This window comes from Agelaius phoeniceus, chromosome 10 (assembly GCF_051311805.1).
Source record: "Agelaius phoeniceus isolate bAgePho1 chromosome 10, bAgePho1.hap1, whole genome shotgun sequence".
NCBI classification, from domain to species: Eukaryota; Metazoa; Chordata; class Aves; order Passeriformes; family Icteridae; genus Agelaius; species Agelaius phoeniceus.
This window is the reverse complement of record NC_135274.1, coordinates 19062937-19085598: the sequence shown is the minus strand read 5'-3', so window position 1 is coordinate 19085598 and position 22662 is coordinate 19062937. Positions and strand designations below refer to the sequence as shown.

Here is a 22662-nt window from a genome sequence, read left to right as displayed (position 1 = left end):
TCTTTGGGGAACACTCTCAGAGGTGCTGTTCTGACCACCTGTCCTCCTTCCTGAATGGCTTGGGAAAAAAAATACCCTTGGCCAGGCATTAATAATGCAGCACAGAGCTTCTTCATCAAGCCAGCACCAATTATTAAGTGAGCCATTTTCTACTCTGATGAAGGGGTGTTTCATATTTAAGGACACAGGTGCAGCATGCCAGAACCACACTAGCACTTGGGAGTCCAGAACCACCTCTGCAATTAATGACACAGTACACGAGCTTCAGCTCCCACCCTGAGACAGTGCAGTCTCTGCTGTCACCCTCCCTCAACCCAAGAAGCAATTATTTACAATTTAAGTGAATATAGAAGTATTTTATTGAACATTCAAACTTCATTAAGACATGTGCAATATGGCAAATTTTACTGGGTTTAACCCTAACTAAGACAATAGTATGATTGCTTGCTTGCTGGGGCTTAGCAACAGGGTCCAGATCACACTTACCACTAATTAAATACTTTATTGAATAAATACATATGAAACAAAAATGCATTTTAATGCTCTTATAAAAGTTTAGAGATTTTGAAAGGCCTTTCCAATTTAATCTGAGGTGTAAGTACATACAATAAAGGAAGGTAGGCTAGTTTAACATAATTGGCTGACTTTATACAGCACTTATATCTTTTAGTCCATAAGTAAATTATTAAATGATAAAGAACATCTAATACAACCACTTCTATGGAACTAGGAAATAAATTTCTAATAAAGAAAAAATTTACAGACCCCATGACTTTCCACCCAACCCCAACAGTCTAACCCTAAAGTGGACAAAGCCAATGGCCTTCCCCACAAGAGCTCACGACAGAAAGTCGCTTCTCTTATCAAAAATCTGTATTTCTGATCCGTAATGAGCATTGAGACAAGATTCAATATATCCCCAAAGAAAGAAGCACAATGCGCGTTGTGAATCGCCTATTCAGCAACAGCGAGCACTGGATTCACAACCACCTCATCCCGGGGATTAAATGAGATCAGCCACATTCATCGGCATCTCCTCCACTGTAGTATTGTAGAAAGTCTCAATGTCTCGCAGGATCCTCTTGTCCTCTTCAGTGACAAAATTGATAGCCACACCTTTTCTGCCAAAACGGCCACCCCGGCCAATTCTGCATGAAAAGAAAACACATTTACACTCGAGTTAACCTCGCCCATCTGCTTTACATGTCTGCAAGATCCATTCTTGACTGCTGCTCTTATCTGCCACTGGCCAGTCTATGCTGCCACCCAAGTCACAGCTGGTCAGGAAAACCAGCAGCTGGTGCCAGCAGCACAGCAGGTCCATTCCGTGGCAGGCAGCAGGACACACACATGGTTACTCTTTGGCTGCAAAGTAAGACCTTCATTTAACGCTTGGTGCTGTGTTCTGAAGTCCTGGGTCAGTCTCTCCCCTCTGTTCAACTACGCACCCACCCCCTCATGCATTCACACCCAAGCAGAGAGCACACACTGCTGTTTAACAATCAGACTGTTACCAAGTTAATGTAGTAACATGGAACAGCACACTTTATTTCAGAATTTCAATTCAACCTGCTTCCAGTGGGAAAACCTAGGATTTGTTGGTTTCCTTTATAGAGTAAAATCCAAGCTCAACATCTGTGTTTAAGCCCACATCAGTCACTGACACATCAGTGCATACGGTTTAGTTACACCCACCGTGAGCTCCACCTTCCTACAGGCTGCACAATAGAGCACCTTCCCAGCAGGAGCTAAATACACAGAAAGGGCTCACAAAACTTAGGGGATAATCATGACAAAATAAATGAATAAATACCAACTCGCTCTTTATTCAAACTGTGCCGCTTACGAATCCACGTCCTAAATTACGTCAACGCCGTTTCTGAGCACCATCTTGTGTCATCAACTGCTGCTATCGACTCCTGTATTTTTTTACATCAAGTAACAAAGCACAGTTTACTTAATTTAGGGACAGGCACTAGAAGCAGTTAACTAAACCTAGGGAGACAAACTGAAATTCCTACCAGAAGACACACTGCAAAGAATCCCACTAAGGAGCTACCAGGAGCAAACATGGCACACACAACATGGACACAGCTGAACCTCCACAAGCAAAGGCAGCCCTACAAGCTAGGACTAAGTAACGTCTGTCCTGTCACTGAGCAGCAACAACTCCAGATCAGCCAGAGCCCAGACCAAGCTGTCAAGATGCTGCACCACTAACAGTGTCACACTCCTATGTCACAGCCTACATGACAAGAGGCAGTTCAGTTGCTGGCATTCTCCCCACAGCTCCAATGTTCATCACTCATCACTGAACCTATTATCTTTTAAGTTTTCCCACTGCTTCAAGTGTTCAAAAGTTCTGCTTCTCCCTTGTTTCAGAACCACTGCTGTGCAAAGCAGGGCTTTTAAAAAGCCAATCCACAAGTGGTTGCATTCCCTGCTAGCTGTGAGAAGTTCATGCATGGATGCTAACACCTCTGGTTGGGTGAGGAGGGTGTGTGCCAATGCCCATCCATCACAGCACAGGGACTGACGGGGGGCAGAGCCAACTGACCTGTGAATGTAATTCTCACGATTGGTCGGCAGGTCGTAATTGATAACCAGGGACACTTGCTGCACATCAATGCCACGAGCCTGCAAAGCAACACCAAGTCTTTAATGCAAGTTAGGGGCTATTTTCCAATTTATCTATCTCAGACTTCTGTCAACCACATCATTAGTTATGAACTACAACTGTGTAGTCCACAGTGGAGCATGGTCTTTGCTGTTCCAAAAAGCTCCCAGCAGTTCAGGTTACAAAAACCATCACTCAATTATGAAGCTTTTGGGAGAAGGCTGTAACAGAACGTATTCAATGAAAGACAATGCTCACCAGCAAGTCAGTAGTGATCAGGACACGGCTGGACCCTGATCTAAACTCTCTCATGATAACATCTCGTTCCTTCTGGTCCATGTCACCATGCTGGAGAGTTAAAACAAAAAGCTGCAATTAGTACACTTCCAATGCTCCAAACCAGAATATTCTATAAAGAACAAAGGCATGTATGAATCCCAGCGTCCCTACCTGCTGTGGGAACTAAGCAGGTAGGGATAGAAAGGAAACAGTTTACTTTAAGCAGGGGGAACGATAATACAGCACTTCACAGCTATATTATAACTTTCCTGCTTCTCACTGATATCCCCTCCTCACCATTTTTTCTCCAGTAAATACGCAGCATTTCAGAAGTGATTTGAAGTAGCAGTTCTTACCAGAGCTGAGACTGTGAAGTCCCTGGCATGCATTTTCTCTGTAAGCCAGTCTACTTTTCTCCTTGTATTCAGGAAAATAACAGCCTGTGTAATGGTCAGTGTCTCATACAAATCACAGAGAGTATCCAGCTTCCATTCCTGAGCAGAACAAAGACCATCAGGAAACACGTCATGACACATCTCAGTACATAACACAAACTTGAAGCAAGGAATAGAACTCCAATACAACAATTGATTAAGCCTGCTTTGGCACACAACTACATTCAGTATAACCTGGAAACTAAGTCAAGTTTATGCATCAATTGTTGCACTAAATCTTCAGACACAGGACACTGGACATTAAGAAAGAGGTCCACCCTAGTCCTTTTGGATCTAGTGCATAGTTTTTCTTCTTCTTGCATTTACTCTACTAGCATTATTGCAGAAACTAAAGCTCAGCCTTGGTTTCCGCAATTTTAGCACAGTGCTTTAACAAGAAGGTAAGAGAACCTAACTCCTCCTGCCAGAGTGAGTATAACCAGTACCAACCTCTCTCTCAACATTAATGTAGAACTGCTTGATACCCTCCAGAGTCAGTTCTTCCTTCTTCACCAAAATACGGATGGGATCTCTCATGAACTTTTTGGTCACTTCCAACACATCCATTGGCATTGTAGCTGACAGCAGCACAACCTAAAATACATTACTCTATGTTAGCACATACCCCATACAACAATTTTTATTTGTGCCAATTTAGCTCTCAGCCACACCATAACCAAAGCTGCATGCATCACTTCACCATGTGAAAGCTTTTGTACCTGGATGTTTGTGCTTAGTTTTTGAAAGATCTCATAAATTTGATCCTTAAATCCACGGCTCAGCATTTCATCAGCTTCATCCAGAACAAACATTTTGATCCATTTTGGTGCTATTGGAAAAACAGAAGCATCTCATTTAGTTTCACAAATACACAATCCTTTAAGAACATCATGCTTCTGTACTACTAAGCTTTCCAGCACAACTCTCCACAGTGACAACAAGTACACTAAAGCTCTTAGTGGCTATGAGGCTTTCACTGGAAATTTATCAGCAAGGGCACAATGAGGTTCATACTCACAAAGATAGCGCCTGTTCAACATATCAAACACACGCCCTGGAGTTCCCACCACGATGTGTGGAGCCTCAGCCTGCAGTTTCTGCATTTCATTGCGCACATTTGTGCCACCAATGCAAGCGTGGCATGTTGCTCCCATGTAGTCTCCAAGGGCCAGGATTACCTTCTGAATCTAAAACAGAACCTTCCATTAGGAGCTCATAGGACAATGAAGCTTATGCCCCATTCTCACTGGCTTTTATGGACTTTGGAAGTTGAGACACCAAATAAGGACTATGGAGCTCTTGGAACTGAGAGCTGCTAAAAAAGCTGCCCAACTCCACATAACTCAAGTTGCTAACTAGTAGCCAGAGGAACAGTTACTTTTTTTTTTTACTGGCTAAACTTGCTGATTGAGTGATTGCCATGAGCTGAGAGCAGGGCCACCAGAAGTGAGCTCAAGCTCCGAGGTGGTGCTCAGGCCTGCATGTTAAGCACTTGGACACTCTTCAGTGAACTCTCTCCTATGGCACCACTACCAGCCAGGTTTCCAAACATATCTCACCGCAACAGCTTTAGAGTAGAACAAAGGCCTAACATTCTGATAAAAGGCCCTTATTCCATTTCTTTTGTTTTCTGTCTGATTTAGTATGTTTAGCTTTACCTTGAAAAACTGTCACATAGCACTGGCATTTCAGTATAGTCTAGTTCAAAATGACAGTAAGTTTTCTACTTCAGAGTTGGTTCAACATTGTACTTTAAGACCCTTCACTACTGATACAGTTATTCTAAATATTCAAGTATTCTGAAAGTTATTACCACACACCCACTTAGCATAACAGAATACCAAGCCTTGAAGGCGAAGACATGCAATTATATTGTCAGGAAAACGTACAAAGAAACAAAACCATTAAGTAACCAAATGTGCACTGCAGTTTTCATGTTGCACAACTGCATTTAAGTTTAAACGGCTTCAAAACAAGTGAATTTTTTGTTTCCACTCAGAACACTGTGCTTTAGTAATTTTGTTTTTCTGCTGAAGATGCTCCCTCCACTTTACACACAGCACAGCAGCTGCCCCCTGCACGCCTGCCCCAGCACACCCTCCATGTTTATTACCTCAGCTCTTCAAGGAGGCAGAGGACTTGTGGGACAGAAGGCAGTTTGTATCCCCCATTACTGGACACAAAAAGGGTTCTGAATGGATATTTATTACAGCCCCTGAAGAAGTCTGGTAATGTTGTCTCACAGTTGTGAAACCTGAAACCTATGCAACACACAAAGTTTTCGGTTTTTTTTTTTTAAACTACACTATCAATACCTGTTGAGCCAGTTCTCTGGTAGGGGCCAATACTAGTGCCTGGGACTCCTTGAGATCAATCTCCAACTGCTGCAGGATGGAAATAGCAAATGTGGCTGTCTTGCCAGTACCTGACTGAGCTTGAGCAATCACATCATACCCTAAAAAAAGTAGGATACACATTTACTGCTCCCACACGGGTCAATCACGTTAGTTTTACTTAATTCCCCTTGAAGTAAGTGATCAGTACTAAAGAGGTCTCTCCATTTCAGGTCAGTCCCGAAAGATGGTGTACCATCATATCACTTGTTCAATGAAGACTGAAATTAGTTATTACTGCACACTAAATGAAACAACGTATGCATTTCACAATGCTTTCTTAATTATCCGATGTTGATATTAATGAATCTACTGCATACCTTTGATGCATGGAATAATAGCTCTCTGCTGAATAGCTGAAGGCTTCTCAAAACCATAAGCATAAATGCCCCTTAGAAGGGATTCTTTTAAATTCATATCATCGAAATTGTCAACAATCTCATTCCAATTGCTCTGTAATAAAGAAACAATAGGAAAAAAAATAAATCCAATACCCCTGTCCACCAGCGAATAAATTCTCAGGTCACTTCGTAAGTGCTCACCTCGATGACACCATCGGGCTCCATTCCCTCTGGGCCGCCATGGTCTCTGTCATGAAAGAGAACACGTTGTTAGCACGGGAGCCGCCACCACGCAGGAGCGAGCTGACACGTCGGCTAAGACAGCGGCGGGACCCGTGACAGATCATTCCAGCAGGTGCTCTGAGCTGCTGCCAATGGACAAACTCCTGCCCCCGTTCCCCAGCGTCCCGAAGCCGGCGCCCATCTCCCGGCGCCGCGGCCATGGGCGCACCGAGCGCGCGCTCCCGCGGCGGGGGAAGAGGGGGGGCGGGCGCGCTCCCGGCGCTGCAGCGGATCCCCCCGCCCCGCCCCGCCGGGAACTCTCGCGAGAGCTCCACCCCTGGGATTGCGCAAACCGGGCGCTGCGGGCGGACGGCGCCGGGCGATCGCCCGGGGGGGGCCTCCCCCTCCCCCCGCAAAAAAAATATAATGGTCTCGCCCTCAGCGCGGTCCGAAAACCCGGGGCGAACCAACGGCGCGAGGGAGACTAGAATGTCGAGGAAAAAAAATCCGCAGAAAGACATTTAAATATTAAAGCTACAACACAGCTGTACACGAATAAATTTCGAATAAGTCCTTTCTAGGGCTCACTGGATTGCTAAGAAAGCCAGTAACGAAAATCGAGCCCCGAGGACTACAGCTAAACCGTTGCTGAACCGCGAGCAAGGGGAGCGCAGGGACAGAAACGTCTAGAACGGGAGGGGCCAGGGCGCAGGGCTGATTGAGCACAGCGCCCTGCCTCCCCCAGGGCGCCTCGGCTCCCACCCCTCCACCTTCTTTCGACTTTTTCTCTCTCCCTGGCCGCCCCCGCAAAACCCAGGAAGCCCCCGAATGTGGAAAGAGCCCAGGCCCCTGCCATACCTGCTATAATCCGCGGAGCCCCCTGACATGTTCCGATCACCAGCTCTGTCCTCAACTGAAAAGGCAAGCCCTCCGCGGCGCTCGCCTTATATACCCGCCCTGCTGCCGGACTCGTTGCGCTCTGCTCTGCGCATGGATATACACCTTATACCACGCGCAAAAAAGCAAGAATCTCTCCAGTTTAAGCCCTGTATCCCAAGAGATTCCCGTCACGCGACTTTTTCAGTTAATCCGAAGGTTGTGTATGAACCTCTGGGGTCTAAGAGGCTACGTGGAACATAGAACTACTTTTTCTGTCGGATCGCGGAAGGATATTGCACCATTGAGTGCGTCACAGCGCCCCACTCCTTCCTCCCTCTGCCTCCCCTTCCCCCCCGCGCGCACGGGGTTTCCCGTCCGGTCCGTGCTGCAGCGTGGGGCGGGAGGGGGAATGGCGGCGCCGGCTTGGCCGAGTGAGGGCACAGCGAGCGGCCCTTGCGGCAGCGGCTGGGGCGCCATAGTAGCCCCTTTTCGTAGCTGCATTTTCCCCGTCGTGTTGGTTGTTTTTAAAGCCCCGGAGTCGGGGGGGTGACAGGAGGGAAAAAGAGGCTTCCTCGGGCGGGGGCCGGCGGTCGCGCATCCGCCCCATCCTCACACAGAAATGGCTCCCGCCTCCTCCTCCTCCCTGGCAGGCGGAACACACCCCGAGCTCTCCCCCTGCGCTCCCGAGCCGGGGCAGCGTTGGTCATGAGGGGGCAGCGCTGGGAGCTCTCGGAGAGGCCCTGAGGCAGGGGGGCAGATGGAGGCGCCTCTGAGGGCTCCCCGGCCCCTCGGCCCGGGCTCACACCCAGTGCAGGCCCGCGGGCCCGTGGCTGAATTCCCCAAATTTGTCCCGAGGCCTGAGGGTGGATCAATCCTGAAGGGGATGCAGGACTATTTGTAGGAGACAGGTTAGGTGGTCCTCGGCGTGCTGCCGAAAGCACGGTGCTGTGATGTGCTGCAGATCGCAGTACACGAAAAACCTGGCAAGAATGATTTAAAGGTTAGTGCAGTCCAAAATAAAGCACTAAGAACTGTTACTGTGCAAACCGATTGCATGATCTTGCCCAACGCTTTCTACTGTGGCAGAAAAAATGTCGATCATTTTAATGCTCATATCAGATTTCACAATAATCTAATCTATTAATCAGTATTTCTTATGGTGGCAAGTAATATCAATTATAAGCGATAATTTTGTGCCACCTTTGTATGGTTTATGTGTATCACTTTGCAATCTGTTTCCATAGTGATTATATATGAAGAAATGGAGGCAGTGCTTGAAAAACTCAACCCTTTACTTGTCTAGAATATTGTAAATTGTCTAGAATCATCTAGAATATCCATAAAGGGAACCTCTCAAATACTATATATACCTTAAATCTTCCTATGGTAGCATCTGCTGGGGCAATATTATCTGTAGAAATATTACAACCTACCACTATCCCAACAAAATTATATAAATCCACTGTCAGCCTATCCTAATGCTCTCAAGTTCTTTCTGTCCACCCCTGCTGGGTAGAAAATATTGAGCATATTTCTTGTTTGCAGTTCAGCTAGACACACAACAATAGCTAGAGGCCTTTTAAATAAATGATGCCAGTTTGTGTGGACTATTAACCTCTGGTTGAAAAACAAACAGAATGGACTGAAGAAAGAATGTGAACACAGTTTTGGGCTAGCACTGTTAGATTTCCCACTGCATTAAAAGTGATTTGAGTCTAAATGGAGAAATAACACTACTGAGTATTTTTTAAGGATCTTGAATATTTATTAGGAAAATTGTTGAATTTAGATGAATATTTTATTCAAGCACTGCATTTAAGTCTCAGTAGATTTGCAAATCTGAGAGGAAAAGATTTCCAGACATGTGGGAATTTTAGGAAGGTAAGCCATCATTCTTCCCAGACCTGGAATGGCATCTCAGAAACAAGTATCTGCTTTATCTTTTCCAATAAAGAAATCAGTGTCATTTCAGATTACCCAGGTATTCAGATTACTTTGAGTGCTCAGATTTGATAACAGTTTTCTAGTAACAAGGCTTTCCTGGATTTCTTTAAGGAGAAGTTGTTCTCATTGCTCTAGCTTGTGGCAAATCTTGTTTTACAACACTTGGTCAAACTTCATTCTACTAAAAAAAAAAAAAAGCCTCGAAAATTTTTTTAAATTATTATCTTCAATCAAGAAGGACAATTTTAAAAGTTGGTATTGTAATTTATTGGCTAAAATAGTGGGAGCTCTCTTGATTAAATGCCAAGATTTCTTGTCATTAGGCAACTACAGAGCCGAACATCCCCCTGAGCTCCTGATCGCTGACCTTTATAGATGAGCTTAAAATATCCCTGTGTCTGAGGATTTTGTTCATTTCTGATTCACCTAATGCTAAAATTGAAAGTAAAGCCTGTGAGCAGACTGGTTTCTGCTGTCACATGGTTGTGGCAGAGTTTGGCAGAATTTGATAATTTGGTTGTGTTATTTGCTCTGGTTCATGGTTGTTTTAATGCAGTGACACTCCTCAGTCCAGTGGCTCCTTGGCAGATGCCTCTATTTGCCATACTAAGTGTGTATGACTGGAACAATGAAATTATGATTTAAGAAACAAATCATCAGTTCCCACGTGAAAGGCACTTATATGGATCTGGCACATCCATATGGTATATTAAGGTATATGAGAAAAGGACCCCAGTGTTTCCTCCAGTGGAAATCATCAACTTCTTTCACCAAATGAAAAGATGAAAAGATGAAAAAAATGTTGTTTCATAAACTTCAAGCAAACAGTTGGAAACACAGAATCAGTCTTCTCTTTTTACGAAACAAGATATCCAGGCTTCTTGTATTAGCAATGACCCCTAACTGCACTAGAGAAAAGAATCCTACATTTTATACCCTTTAAAAGCTCTGTACAAGGTTTGAGAAATATCTCTTTGATTACAGTAGTGCTAACAGTCTTTTCATGTGTGTTCATATCAACTTTGTGTATTTATGGGCCACTGTTAGCCATACTCTGCCTGGAATTATTTGTGTTCTGAACAGGAAGCATCAAACTGAGAGGTGCCAAAAGGTCAGATTTTGTCACTGACAAAAATCTTGTAATGACACTGGGATTTCTAGTGGTCCCCTGGCTTTAAATCTGATTAAGCTTTTTAGAGCAGCCTCAGCTGAAAACTTGCTCCCCAAGGACCAGGTTCATGTTATCTTCAGGCAGAAGGGAAACCAAGAAGACACTAATATGTCTAGGCTGCTAAAGATAGGATCCACAACCACATATATATATATATATGTACACCTAATATACTTTTGTAGGTGTTTCCCAAAAAGACAATCCCAGTGAATCATGAGCTCTTTAGTGAGAGTGAACATAATAATACATTTATTAGCAGGGGTAACAGATGGACTAGCTGGTTTAGCAGCTGGGTTTCCAGTGATTATTCATGCAGACTGAAGGAAGGAGTGACGTAGTTAAAGAAAGCAGTAGGAGCTGACACCTCCTGAAACTGAGCTCCAGCTCACCAATATCCTGGTAAAGGCAATGGTACCATTTGCATTAGGAAACCTCAGAAATCTCCTTTTAATAATCTGATGGCATGATTTGAATTTGCTGTGAAACTGACAGGTACTTCATAGGAAGCCTGCAAGATCCCAGAATTCTTTTCCTGCATTTTTAAGTCTGGTGCCAGGGTTCAGACTGTGTATTATTTGATTGCCATGACTGGCAGGGCAAGGAAGGTAATGGTAAACAGAGTTTGCTCACAGTAGGTCATGTTAAGGATCAAGATGATTTGTTAGGGTGTTGTTAGCAAGAAGTGATATTTTCAGTTCATCAGTCCCAAAGGATCCTGCCTAAACAAAAGCGTGCTTCCTCAGATGTAGGAGTGGATATGTTCTGGAAAACCTCCAGAGGAGAAAGAAAGTCCAAATTCCTGGAGTCCCATGCTTGTTATTTAAATGCAGTTGGGGTGTCATTAATGCTAACAAGTATTTTTGGTTCCTCCATTGAAATTACAATCTAAAAAAGCTGAACAATAAGAATGTATAAGGTACAATGTTTTTAATGGACTGAGAATGCTGGCTTTGTATTCTGTAGTACTTCAGTGTAATCTGAAATGCACATTATGATGACTTTAGTACATTGGGTTGTTAGGCTTGCTTTGTCATCCTTTTTTAACGTTATTTTACAACTTTGTTATGTTTTGACAGATATTTCTAGTCTTTGTAACTGTAGTCAAATGTGTTGTGAAATCTCAGTGATGTCCCTGTTGAGTGAATTGAAAGTACATCCAGAATTTCCTCTCCTTGTCCAGGTTCTGTCTCACTGAATAGTTGTGCACTAGGCCAATAAGGAACATAATCAAAGATCCTTAAATTATTTAGGTGCCAAGCACTATGGAAAGGCAGTGGGATTTAAACTGCTTTGGTTGATTTAATTGCACCACATGCTCAGTCTATTCAAGATATTCAGGCTTGTGCAGAGGATGTGGGGTGGACGGGGCCTTTGGCTGGCCACTGACTCACTTGTCTGAAATGTTTGTGGGGTGCTTTATGGCTTGTGCCTCCTAATTGCTTGGAGCACACATCTCCAAGGAGTGTTCCTGCTTCACTTGTGCAGAATTTTGTTTCTTAGCTCAAGTTCTCTCATTCCCAGTTAGATTTTTTTCTTGATTGTAATAATTTGTTAAACTATTTAAGACTAATTTACTTGGATGGTTTAAAGTAAATAACAGCAAAGTTGTGTGAATTTATTCTTTCAGATTATTCATCCATTAATTCATCTCCTCTTAGAGTTTGGAGTTTAAATTCAGACTCGTAGTGACCCTCTCACCTTCAGGGGTTTGGAGTTATTTATTACTTATTTCTTGCTCTGAAATGGTGAAGTTCTTGCTGAATTTTTAAGAAAGATGGTGTTTCCTTTATACAGTTAGACAGGTCTTGTAAACTGCTGCTGAAAAGGAAGCAGCAGAAGTACTCTGGGCCCTCAAAGGAACCTTGGTTTCTCAGCCCTCTCCCAGGGGATCAAAAAATCTAAAGAGCTAGGGGAAGTTAATTGCTACTTATTTTTATAGTGGGTATAGTTTCGTCCAAAACTTTAAAATTGTGAAAAATTTCCCTTTTACTTTGGTTAGCATTTGGTTGATCTTCTAATAAAAAACAGGGTTAATTCTAGAAAGTCAGTATTTAATTTCTTAGTGGAAGTATGTAAATTACTGTTAATTCTTTAAATGAGTGTAACATAAGAAAACTGTCATATGGAATCACTTACAGTAGTCTTGTAATTTTAGTAACAATTCTGGTAATAAGAAGAATGTTGGCACAATAAAATTTTAGCCCAAATACTTGAAACAGAAATATGCTTTTCTTTCTATGATTTTGTAGTCATCCAGGCCTCTGCATGCTATAAAACTCAATAATTACAGTTTTATGTCTTGAATGTTCTTCTTGATTGAGCACTTTGATTCTTTGTTTCCAAGTTTTCAAGGTTTCTAGTCAAGCCCAGGACATGAAATCAGCTTAGTTCTGTTCCTCTGTTGTGTTAAGGGCTCCTAGTGTGACCACAGACTGGAATTTTAGCACTAAAATTGAGCAGATGATATTTATTAGACTTGCCATTGACTTTTATTGGAGTGAGAGCTCTCTTTGCACTTCAGTTTTCTTCTCTGTAATGTGGGGTTGATATTGTTTGTCTCAAAGGTTATGTGTGGGCAAATCCTTAAAGAATGTGGGTATCAGTAATGGAAGGTGGCCTAGAAGTCTTTGATAGAAGTTGCAGGCTACTTCCAGGGTAGAGTTTGTTCTTTATATTTCAAAAGTAAATAAAGCTGAGAGATGAACCAGGTGGCAGATGATCACATCCTGACATAGTTGTGGTTGCATTTAATTTTTAAGCCATGAAATACTGCATGTCATATATTTCTGTGAGACAATTGGCCAAGAATATTTTTACCAGGTCTGAGAGAAGGGTAAATACAGGCCTGTGCATTATTTTGAAGAAAACTGTTTTCCTTCTGCTGTTGGTTAACCATCTCTGCACATTGTTTGTTCTCATGATTAGACAAATTTGCTATTCACTGACATTGCTTGAGTTTTTAATTTGCTGTGTTCAGTTGGTTCCGTTTTGGAACAGCCACTGCAGGCACACCTATGTCTGTGTTTAATTCGAGTACTTTTCCTTATTGGTAAAAATGTTGAGTGTTATTTGCTTAGTAGGAGGAAGTAATGTGTGGGAACCAAACCCAAGATGAAAACACCAAAAAGGCCAAGCAGTTCTTTGACTTTTACAGGGGTAAATTCACGGGACTCATAAGTGGTAAAAAGAGCACCAGTCTGTAATGTATGCTGTACATATGTGTACCTTGATAGCTGGCCTGTGTCCTCACTGGTGACAGCAGTGAGCCATGTGACTCTGTCTGTCCATCCCAATCTCACTTTTGGATGTCAGAACAAACACACTGTGCTTTCCAGAGTGTGCAGCACTGTGAGGTAGGAGGGCCTATCTCAAATTAGTGACAACAAAATGTCTGGTGTTACCAGCTGATACAGCACTGCACAGAGAGCTTTGCTTTGAGTGTGTTACAGGCAGTAATACACTCTGTACTTATTGTCAGAATATTTCAAATGTGTACATCTCTAAGCAGTAAGATATCACAGAAATAATTTCATTTTTCCTAACAGAAGCTCTTTCTGTCCATATCCAGCGTTGCATAGTAACTGATTTTTCTTGTTTCTTTTCTATCAGAGGATTTTAACCTTCACAACAGTATTTTGCAGTTTATAGAGCTTCTTGTAACATGTAGAAGTTAATTAAGCTAAATACTTTGTCATTAATAAAATGAGCTTTGTGATCAGAAGTATTGGCCTCAAGGTAAATCTTAATTTCTATAAACTGAAAGTTTTCTACTGAGCTGTACTTTTCATAAGAAAATTGAGACTGTTCATTTCTTCAGGTAATAATAGCTCAGATTCCCTAAGTTTTGTTTCTGTCACTGATACTGGCACAATGTGAAACTATAGATGAGTAGTTTCAGCTTTGTTCCCTTCTTTCATCTCTTTGTAAAATGGAAATGATTATCTCTCTTTGAAGAATTTCTTTTTGTAAATTGTAAAGCTTGGACTGATTGCTTTGTGACCTGTGCTTCAGCCTGCAAAGCAGCCAGATCAGGGTGGGGAAAAGTTTAGAAAAAGTTTAAAATTAATCAAGATCAACATTCTGACTTGTTTAATCATTTTATTTGTTTGGTTTCTTAATCCTTCTGAGATTCTTTTGGATGAAAAGTAACTATTCAAAGGCTTTTCTCTTTAACAGTGTTAGCGATGCACGTTCTTCTTGTGGCTGAGTCTCAGTTGTGTGCCCATTAAACTGAAGTGCCAAGTGAGCTGTTAAATGTAACTGCTCTGGTTTTTGGGGCTTCTGTTTAGTGCTAGGAAGCCTCTGTAGGTCAGTCCTTAGCCCCAGTAGTTTGTGCTTCAACCCATCCCAGAACACTATTCTATATTATTTGGTATGCCAACTGAATATTGCCAGATGAGACAAAAATGAACATGTGAGGTGCTGGATTAGTAAGGAATTCAATATTTTCCTCTCAGATTGTGCCCAGGAGCACCTGCCCCTGTTTCCCAGGTTTTCCAGCAGGTGTGGACATGGGCTGATGCAAGCACAGACAGGATGCAGGCGATGCCTTTACTCCAGCCACGAGTAACTGTGGTGTTGCTCGTGCCAGTCAGGGACATGCACTTTAACACTTCTTGTCACAGCTTTTGGCAGTGGCAAGAAACCTTTGTTCTTTACACAGCAGGAGAGAGAAATGCAAGTTCATGCTGAATTGCAGGACTATATCGATTGATTGATTTTGTGCACGTGATAAAAGTGATTAGATTATAAAATATTGGCAGTTTGTTGCAGTATATAGAGAGAATGGATATGCCTCTATTCAAAGTATTTTGTGCTTTGATTTAAGAGCTTCTGCTAATAATTGTTTCTGAGTCTTAAGTAGTTGGGTTTTTTGCTGTCATATTTGCATTTATTTGTAGCTCATTGTTCTGATTAATTTAGAAGTAACAAAGTAAGAGATCAGAAAATCCTGATTTTGAAGCAGGCAGCTGCTATAGTACTCAGTAACTACCCAATTACCGGTAGTTTTTCTTTTGTCACTTTTTTGTTCTCTAAGGTTTGCGTTACCATTTCTAAATGTATTCTGGTATATATTTTTCCATGGATTACAAGACTACAAGATTTTGTGAGCCATTATTGCCTTTATTTCAGCAGGATTTTTACAAGCAAAGCAATGATTTAATTTATGTGCTAATAACAAATAAAGACTCGGTCAAACAATGACAAATTCTTAGAGGACTTTATTTGAATGTAATACTGTGTATATCTTAAGCTCAGAATTCTCTTTTTCACCTTTCTGTCCAAGAAAGCAGAGTTATCGCAAAGATGATTTTACAGTTAATTACCCAAAAGAATTTCTCTGATTTCCTTTTAATATTATTCATTTGCATTGCACATAATATTAATCTCTTCTGGGAATACAACTTTGTACCCCCTGGAACATGCTTTTTTCCTGAAATAATTGTGAAATTGTGTTTACTAATTCCCATCAGAATTGTCTTTGCTGGTTTCCTGGGCTAACGGGCTGTGTATCTTTATGCAGAAGGAAGGAGAATGAAGTGAGAACTGTAAAGGACTGCTGCCTCAGAACTGCTGTTGCCATAGAGCTGCTAACGAGGAAAAAAAACTGCAGCATGGATTTCTTGTGCTGCTGAAGGTAAGATGAGGGCACAGCAAAGACTGTAGGAGGGGGAGGGGAGGCAAGGCAGAGGGAGGGAGAAGAGGAAGAAAGTCTGCGTCCTTGCTGTCTAAAAAAGGAAATTCAGTGTCAGTGTTCATGAGCAGAACTGCTGGTGCAGAAGAACAAAGCTATCTATCTCAGTTGTTTAGGGTAGCAGGAGTGATGAGCAAGCAAGCACACTCCCATGCTTTCAGGAGGAAATGCTGCAAAGAAAGGAGGGAGAAGAAGAGTGACTTTTTCCTTTAGAAAATACTCACTGCTGCTTCAAGGTAGCTGCTTTTTGATACTACTTGGGCATTAACATTATTACCCTGGGTAGAGACAGCCATGAAAAAACTCAGTAGGGAGATAAAAAAGAAGAAAAAATGGTGGTAAAAAATTCAGCATAATATTGAGCTGATGAATGCAGTTTGTATATATTAAAATGCCTCAGTTGTTACATTCAGCTGTGCAGTGCTGTGAAACCTTTCAAAATGCAAGTGAAATTATGGTTTTTTTGATAAGATTGTTGTGATATGTTGCTGTGTTATCAATCTCTTATCAATGACCTTTTGTCTTCTGTTATCTAAGTAGATGTCTTTTGAGTGGAAATGTATAATAAATAAATAAAAATGAATTTTAGATACTCAAGCATACTGACTATAGAACCAACATCAGACATGCTTTCTGTGGGATATCTTTAATGGGGTGAGCTCTGTAGTAGTTTAAGACTTCAATATCATTACAGAATTATCTGCAACACACTCATGAAAAAGCTGCTGCTGCTGTTTCTACATCTGCTGCTGCTTTCCTACACTCTACATATTTTTGCTATCCTTCACCTGCTCCTTCTCCCAGTCCCTAGGATGTTTCTGAGGTGTCTGAACCCACGTGCCCTGCACAGCAAACCCAGCACTTCTGCCGTGTTTGCATGGCGGGGCCTTGAGGAGAACAAAACAAACTCTGGAGGCAGTGGTAACAATGTATTAGCTGTGTTGATACTCCTGTGTTGATATTGCTTAACCATCTGTTTGCTGTGTTATTGAGTGTGCTTGGATAGATCAGCCCTTTCTCACAATTTCTTGTTTTGCACTTTACCACCATTTATCAAATAGACTGTTCTCCTGTAGTCTGTTTGCAGTTTGGGTCAGAGTGAACTTTTTTTCTATAGCAGCCTGGTAGTAAGACTGAGTAATTCAGGCTGTTAATGTTAGGGATTCAGATTTTTATTTTTAGGACTACCATCTCTCACTGTGAAATTGTTATTCTTTGAGTGTATAGAGTTTAGCTCATACATTTCCCAGTCATGAATGGCACTGGGCAAGAGCTATCAATCATGCATACATAAGTTTCCATTTCCAAAGTTTGTCACGTGGAATTGGATGTTCAAGTGTATTTTTACTAGCCAGATTCATTTTTGATTCAGACTAATTTTGTCAAACTTGTAAGCTACAAAAAGTTCTCCTGCATTCTTTAGAACCATTCTTTTGATTTACTTTGTTCTCCAGTGCACTTGGGGTTGATAACATCCTGTTAAGGTTTGTGGGGGTCCTCTGAGCCAGTGCATGTGAAGTTCAAGTCTTAATCCATGACTGAGGCAGTACAAATGATGGTAATTTAGTTCAGTGTCAGCAAGGGGTTTAGTCTTTTTCTCTGAACAATTGATAGTGCCTTGCTGAGTGTATTAGGACTGATTTCCACAGGGCATTAGGTGCTATATTTCAGAAGAGATCACTGAACTTCTGAGTCAAATCAGTTTGGGTTCTTCAGAGACATGAGGTGATTATTCAAACGAGTATGACTGTATAATAAACACCTCTTTGTGGAATAAGTGCTAAACAAGGAATGGAGGGACCCTATCCAGACAAAAATTTGGTTGCCTTATATAAATATTTAGTGCATGGTTAGTGTTGCAGTCTAAGATCAATGTAATAGTTTTTCATTGGCAGAGAGTGGGGGCAGAAGCACAGTGTTGCTAAATGACAAGCTATTCTCATCAATTTCCAAATAGTATGAATATTTATTTGTTCCAGTTGATGGATTGATGGTGGCTAGTATGTATTTACAGTGAATAAGAGCAGAGCTACAGCAGTGCTGATACAGAAATGTCTTGAGTGGAGTGCACCCACATTATAACCTTCATACTGCTGCTGTTCCATGCCAAACTGTCAGCTACAACCCACAGATCTATCAACTTGAGTCAAAGTTTCAGAGGCATCTTGGTTGTCTTATGATAGAAAAGCAACTTAACGGAGCTGAACAAGACAGAGGTGTTGTTTGTAAATCTACTAATCTGTCCACATGTTTGTACTGAATTCTGAAGAAAAGGGTGATCTTGTAGTTTATGCTTGGTTTGCCTGTGTCTTCCACCTGGTTTGTATTGTGGGAGTGATCAAGGGAAAAAGGAAGTATGGCAAACATTGCCCAGAACACTCTAATCTCTGCATTTGGGCCAGGAAAAAAAGCTGTTAAGCCACTAGTGCTGCTGTGGTTAATGCCAGGACTTGCACTAATTCCCAAAACACTGTAAAATATAAAAGCTACTTTGATGGCTAATGCTGCCCATAATTACATTTTTGAGGTGTTGCGCTGCTCAATTTCCATCTCAACCACTCCAGGTAATATCAACTTTCAACGCGATAGGCTTTGGCTGAGTGGTCCAAGGCCTGAGTTTTGAAATGCTGAGTACCCATAATGCTATTTAAGGTTAATGGGAGCACAGACTTCTCAGCAAAATGTAAAATCAGGCTTCTGCACTCAAACAGGAGATTTTAGTTTAGCAGTCACAAGACTGCTTAAACGATCAGTCCGAATTCTGGATTCCTTCTGGAACTGATTTTTTTTCTTTTGCAGAGCCCGAGTTATATCCCATTATACCCCTTTGTTTTTATTAATTTTGTGAGCATTACTACTCTTTTAGTCACTACAGCTAGTAGAACAATTGACACAGGAAAGGAAGAGAATTCAGTTATACTAGATTTACTTCTTCATAATGTTTTATGGCATTAGTCTTTTTTTCTCTTGGATTAAATGGCAAGAAATTAACTTCTGCTGACATGCTTAATGGTTAGAATAAGAAACAAAATAATATTTTTTTTTTACATGTGTCTGGTGGATTTTTAAGGCACTGAACTATAGTGTTTTGGGCATGTAGGACAAAGTTTTTCTTTAAACATGCTCCTATTGATATTCTGTTCATAAGCATTATGTTCCCCAACTTGAAATCAATAATCCTTAATTCTTGTCTAGCCCAACTGTTGGAGTTTTCTTATAGTAATCTAAGTTTCAGTTAAAAATACATCCTTGTTCATTCTCTGCCTTAGTCAGACTTGTTTTGTTCCCTTGTTTTGCACTGAAACTATAGTATTTCTTTTCTTTCAAGCCAAGTGGTCTGTTGGATCTTGTGATAAGTGCATCCAGTGGGAAGGTGGAGAGGCATCCACCAAATTCATACAGGGCCCCTCATAAATATATTTTGTCTTTGCATTTTTAAAACAAATATATTCCTTTGGCGTGACTGAATTCTGCAAGGCATTCTGATTTTCTTTGGCTTAATTTGAGTAAGGTAAGTATTTTAATGCCTGATCTTCAACCCACAGATCAGCACTATCTGTAGTCATGGCAGAAGAGAAGAGAATCACTATGAGGTTTCTAATCCCTGTTACTCCATAGTGGTAGGAGTTACTCCTTTGAAGGTTATGGTTGAGTTTTCAGTGGGCAGCAGATTGAAACCATTGCAGGAGCTGCAGTATTAGGAGTATTCATTGCAGCAAAATGCCGTACCCAACTAGAAAAACCTTCATTCTTTACTCCTTAACACACCCTTCCTCTTATTTTAGAATGCAGTAGAAACATTGTGTTATTAATTACATTTTCCCAAATGAACTTGCACATAAGCTTAATTAAAACTGTGGGAGCTGCATTACATTAATGTCGTCTTGTAAACACAGCAGAATCAAGAATTGTGGGTGAGTAGCTGGTTACAAAATTGAAAATATCTATCCCCATTGTTATTTTTAAAGAATATATGAGGAATTTGTACATTAGATTTGGTACAGCTCTGTCTACATTACAATGGCAATGTAGTAGTGTCATTTCTAATTCTGTAGCCACTTAGACTCATTTATCCTCAGAGCTGTTATTCCTAAATTGGGAGCAGTTGTCTTGCTGGCTGAGAGACCTGAGAAAACAAGGAAAGAAATGGGTTCTTGCATCCTATCAAATAGCAGTGTTCATCATTAATGCTCCACATGTTCTGATGTCAGGTGTTTGCACAGCTCTCTCCCGTGGCTTACACTGTGTGAACATAACACTGGAGGATGATTGAAACTGCTGAGTGTGATGAAAAGGTCATGTCTGAATTATGGCAAAAATCCAATAGTCCATCCATAGTAAAGCTGAGGAATTTTTCATATGGTCAGTTAAAATATGTGTTTTGTGCTATTGTCACAGATGGAATGAACAGGGGAGGGAGAACATTAAATTCAGACAGCTGCAGAATGGCCATCATATGGCTCTGGATGTCAGCAGTATGAGTAAACAGAGGTTTAATTCAGACATATTTTCATACCCCAGGCTCCTAGTTCCGATTGTCTGTATCAATAAGAATACAATTTTTCTGGTGCGAGAGCAGCCCTTATTTTACATGTTCATCCAATTACATTTAGAGTGTTATTTATATGCTTTGCTTATAGTAAGTAACTGGCAAGCATCGAAGCTCTATTGCTAGAGCTTAATATTTAAAACAGATTGCACAGATGGGGTGTTTTTAGCTACAGTGTTACTCACCCAGAAGAAACGCTGAGTGTTAAGCCTACTAAACCATTCCTGGCAATGACAAACCTGAAAAAATTTGGTGATCATAAACCCTGTGACAAAAGTTGTGCCATCTGCTGGCCAAAGAGGAAAGTGCTCGTTTGGCGCTGCAGGCCCTGGATAGAGCGCTCCAGCGTGATTCCAGCAGGAGGAGAAGCTGGGAGTTTTGCAGAGCTCTTCAGCAGGAGCAGGAAAAGGCCTGGTCAGGAGTTTTCTCACAGCAGCTTCTTCCATCTGAAAGTGCTGTTTTGTGATAATTGAAACTTTCTGCGGGAACACATCAATGAGAAATGGAAATGTTCTGTTCTAAAAATATCCAAACATTCTGTTTCAGAATTTTTACACGTGGAACACTGATTTTTATTCCAGAATGATTTTTTTTAAAGTAATTACTTTTGTAAATTGTATAAACAAATGGAAATTGTCATTTTTGTGTTAAACAATATTGGAGCCTCACATCATCGCTGTAGCATGTGGTAATTGACCACTCAGTCCTGTCTCACTACCCATGGTTGTGTATGTGTTCTGTGGGGAGAATACATCAAGAGTGTGATGTTCCTTTCATTCACATCAGGGAGACTGGAAATGGAAAGAAAACTTTGTTTTTCTTATATTTGCATCTTTGTGTCTTTGCTGTAATTTTGCATTAATTATTCAATTGCTACTGTAATTTAAAGAAAAACTGGTTTTGAGCTTATACTGTTGTGTGTATTTCAATATACGCAAACAGTTTCCAGTTACAGCCAAAATCATACCAGTCAAATATTCAGAAGAAAAGAAGCAGAGAACTAAAGATAACTCTCAAGGCTTTCATTGGCATAGCTTTGTAAGTTTTGTTCTTGTCAAAACGAGAAGATAGCCTTTTCATATTATGCTGCAAGGAAAGGAATGAATTAAAAAGGCTGGATCTGATTAGTGATGCATCTAGGGGTTATTATTACTGTATCTTTCTTTAAAATTGGGCTCCAGCAAATTTTTATGACTTCTGAATGATTATTTTCAGAAAGAAAGGAAGTATAATGGTTCTGATACCATCAGTCATGATAGATATCTGTCTGTCTGTCTCCATCCATCCCTATGTGGCAGCCAGTTATACTATGTGAAAAAAAGTTCAGATGCACACAACCATGCTGAATTTTTACTCACAGGCACTGTTTCCTGTTTCTAATTTTAGATTTCCTTACTTTTTCAATACATTCTAATGAATTTTCTAATGCAGTTAGAAAAAAAGGAACCAGGCATTGAAAATGGGAGGTGTGCCTACACTGTCAGGGGATGTTTAGATTCAGGCAGTATGAGTTCTGTTCTGTGATATGTTGGGGACTCTCCTTCACAATCAGAGAACTCTCTCTTGCTTTTTATTTTTGTTCTTGCCCCCCTTCTTGAGTTCCTGTTATTTACAGCTTCCTGACAATTGTACCTTCACCCACTTTTCCATCCCATTCACTCTGTTTCAGTTTTTACCACTAATTTGTTCTTCTCACCCCAGGCCATATCATGCCACCCTGCCTCTGTTATTTCCACTTCTGTGTCTTCTGACCTTTCTTGGTAGCTATCTCCTGTCTGCAGATCATCCTTCACCTGTTACACCAGGACCTTCTGATCCTGTTCCCATCTCTTTTGCATTCTCTGAGCAGACTTCCCCTTCCTCCTCCCCAGCTGTAGAAGCACAGCACACAAAAGAAGCCATTCCCAGCTGTTGAATATAAAGTCTTGATGCCACAGCAATCCTAGCAGCTGGGATGAGCGGAATTGCAGCTGTGGTGGAGGGCATTTCCACTGTGGTTTCAAGTAATGTGGTCTTTTACAACAAAATCAGTGAGGCGTTATCATTTGTAGGACCTGTCACTAACCCTTTACAGGATGGAGTAGCATTTCAACTGGTGAACTGATCTGGCATTGAAGTATTTATTTATTTATTGCTTT

General features: G+C 41.2%; 1 protein-coding gene, 1 long non-coding RNA gene and 3 other non-coding genes across 5 annotated transcripts in view; 1 reads left to right on the top strand and 4 right to left on the bottom strand.

Moving 5' to 3' along the window:
- Positions 1-341: 341 nt before the first annotated feature.
- EIF4A2 (eukaryotic translation initiation factor 4A2) lies at positions 342-7291 on the bottom strand. Its single transcript, XM_054638892.2, has 11 exons — positions 7145-7291; positions 6266-6311; positions 6044-6176; positions 5646-5785; positions 4349-4517; positions 4050-4159; positions 3781-3924; positions 3253-3390; positions 2876-2965; positions 2558-2637; positions 342-1148 (listed from the first exon to the last, which is right to left on the bottom strand). Exons 1-11 carry the CDS (start codon positions 7171-7173, stop codon positions 1004-1006), a joined length of 1224 nt encoding a protein of 407 aa, XP_054494867.1. The 5' UTR covers positions 7174-7291; the 3' UTR covers positions 342-1003.
- On the bottom strand, positions 3044-3171 carry LOC129124701 (small nucleolar RNA SNORA63). The gene has a single exon (XR_008534885.2). It is a non-coding gene; the product is annotated as a small nucleolar RNA SNORA63 (small nucleolar RNA).
- Positions 3553-3733, bottom strand: LOC129124710 (small nucleolar RNA SNORA81). The gene has a single exon (XR_008534894.1). It is a non-coding gene; the product is annotated as a small nucleolar RNA SNORA81 (small nucleolar RNA).
- LOC129124712 (small nucleolar RNA SNORD2) lies at positions 5862-5932 on the bottom strand. Its single transcript, XR_008534896.1, has one exon. It is a non-coding gene; the product is annotated as a small nucleolar RNA SNORD2 (small nucleolar RNA).
- An 8570-nt stretch (positions 7292-15861) lies between the features above and the next one.
- LOC143694853 (uncharacterized) overlaps positions 15862-22662 on the top strand; it is a 114291-nt gene continuing 107490 nt past the window's right edge. Inside the window, exon 1 of the long non-coding RNA XR_013183579.1 lies at positions 15862-15918. This is a non-coding gene — a long non-coding RNA (uncharacterized LOC143694853). The remainder of the gene's footprint in view (positions 15919-22662) is intronic.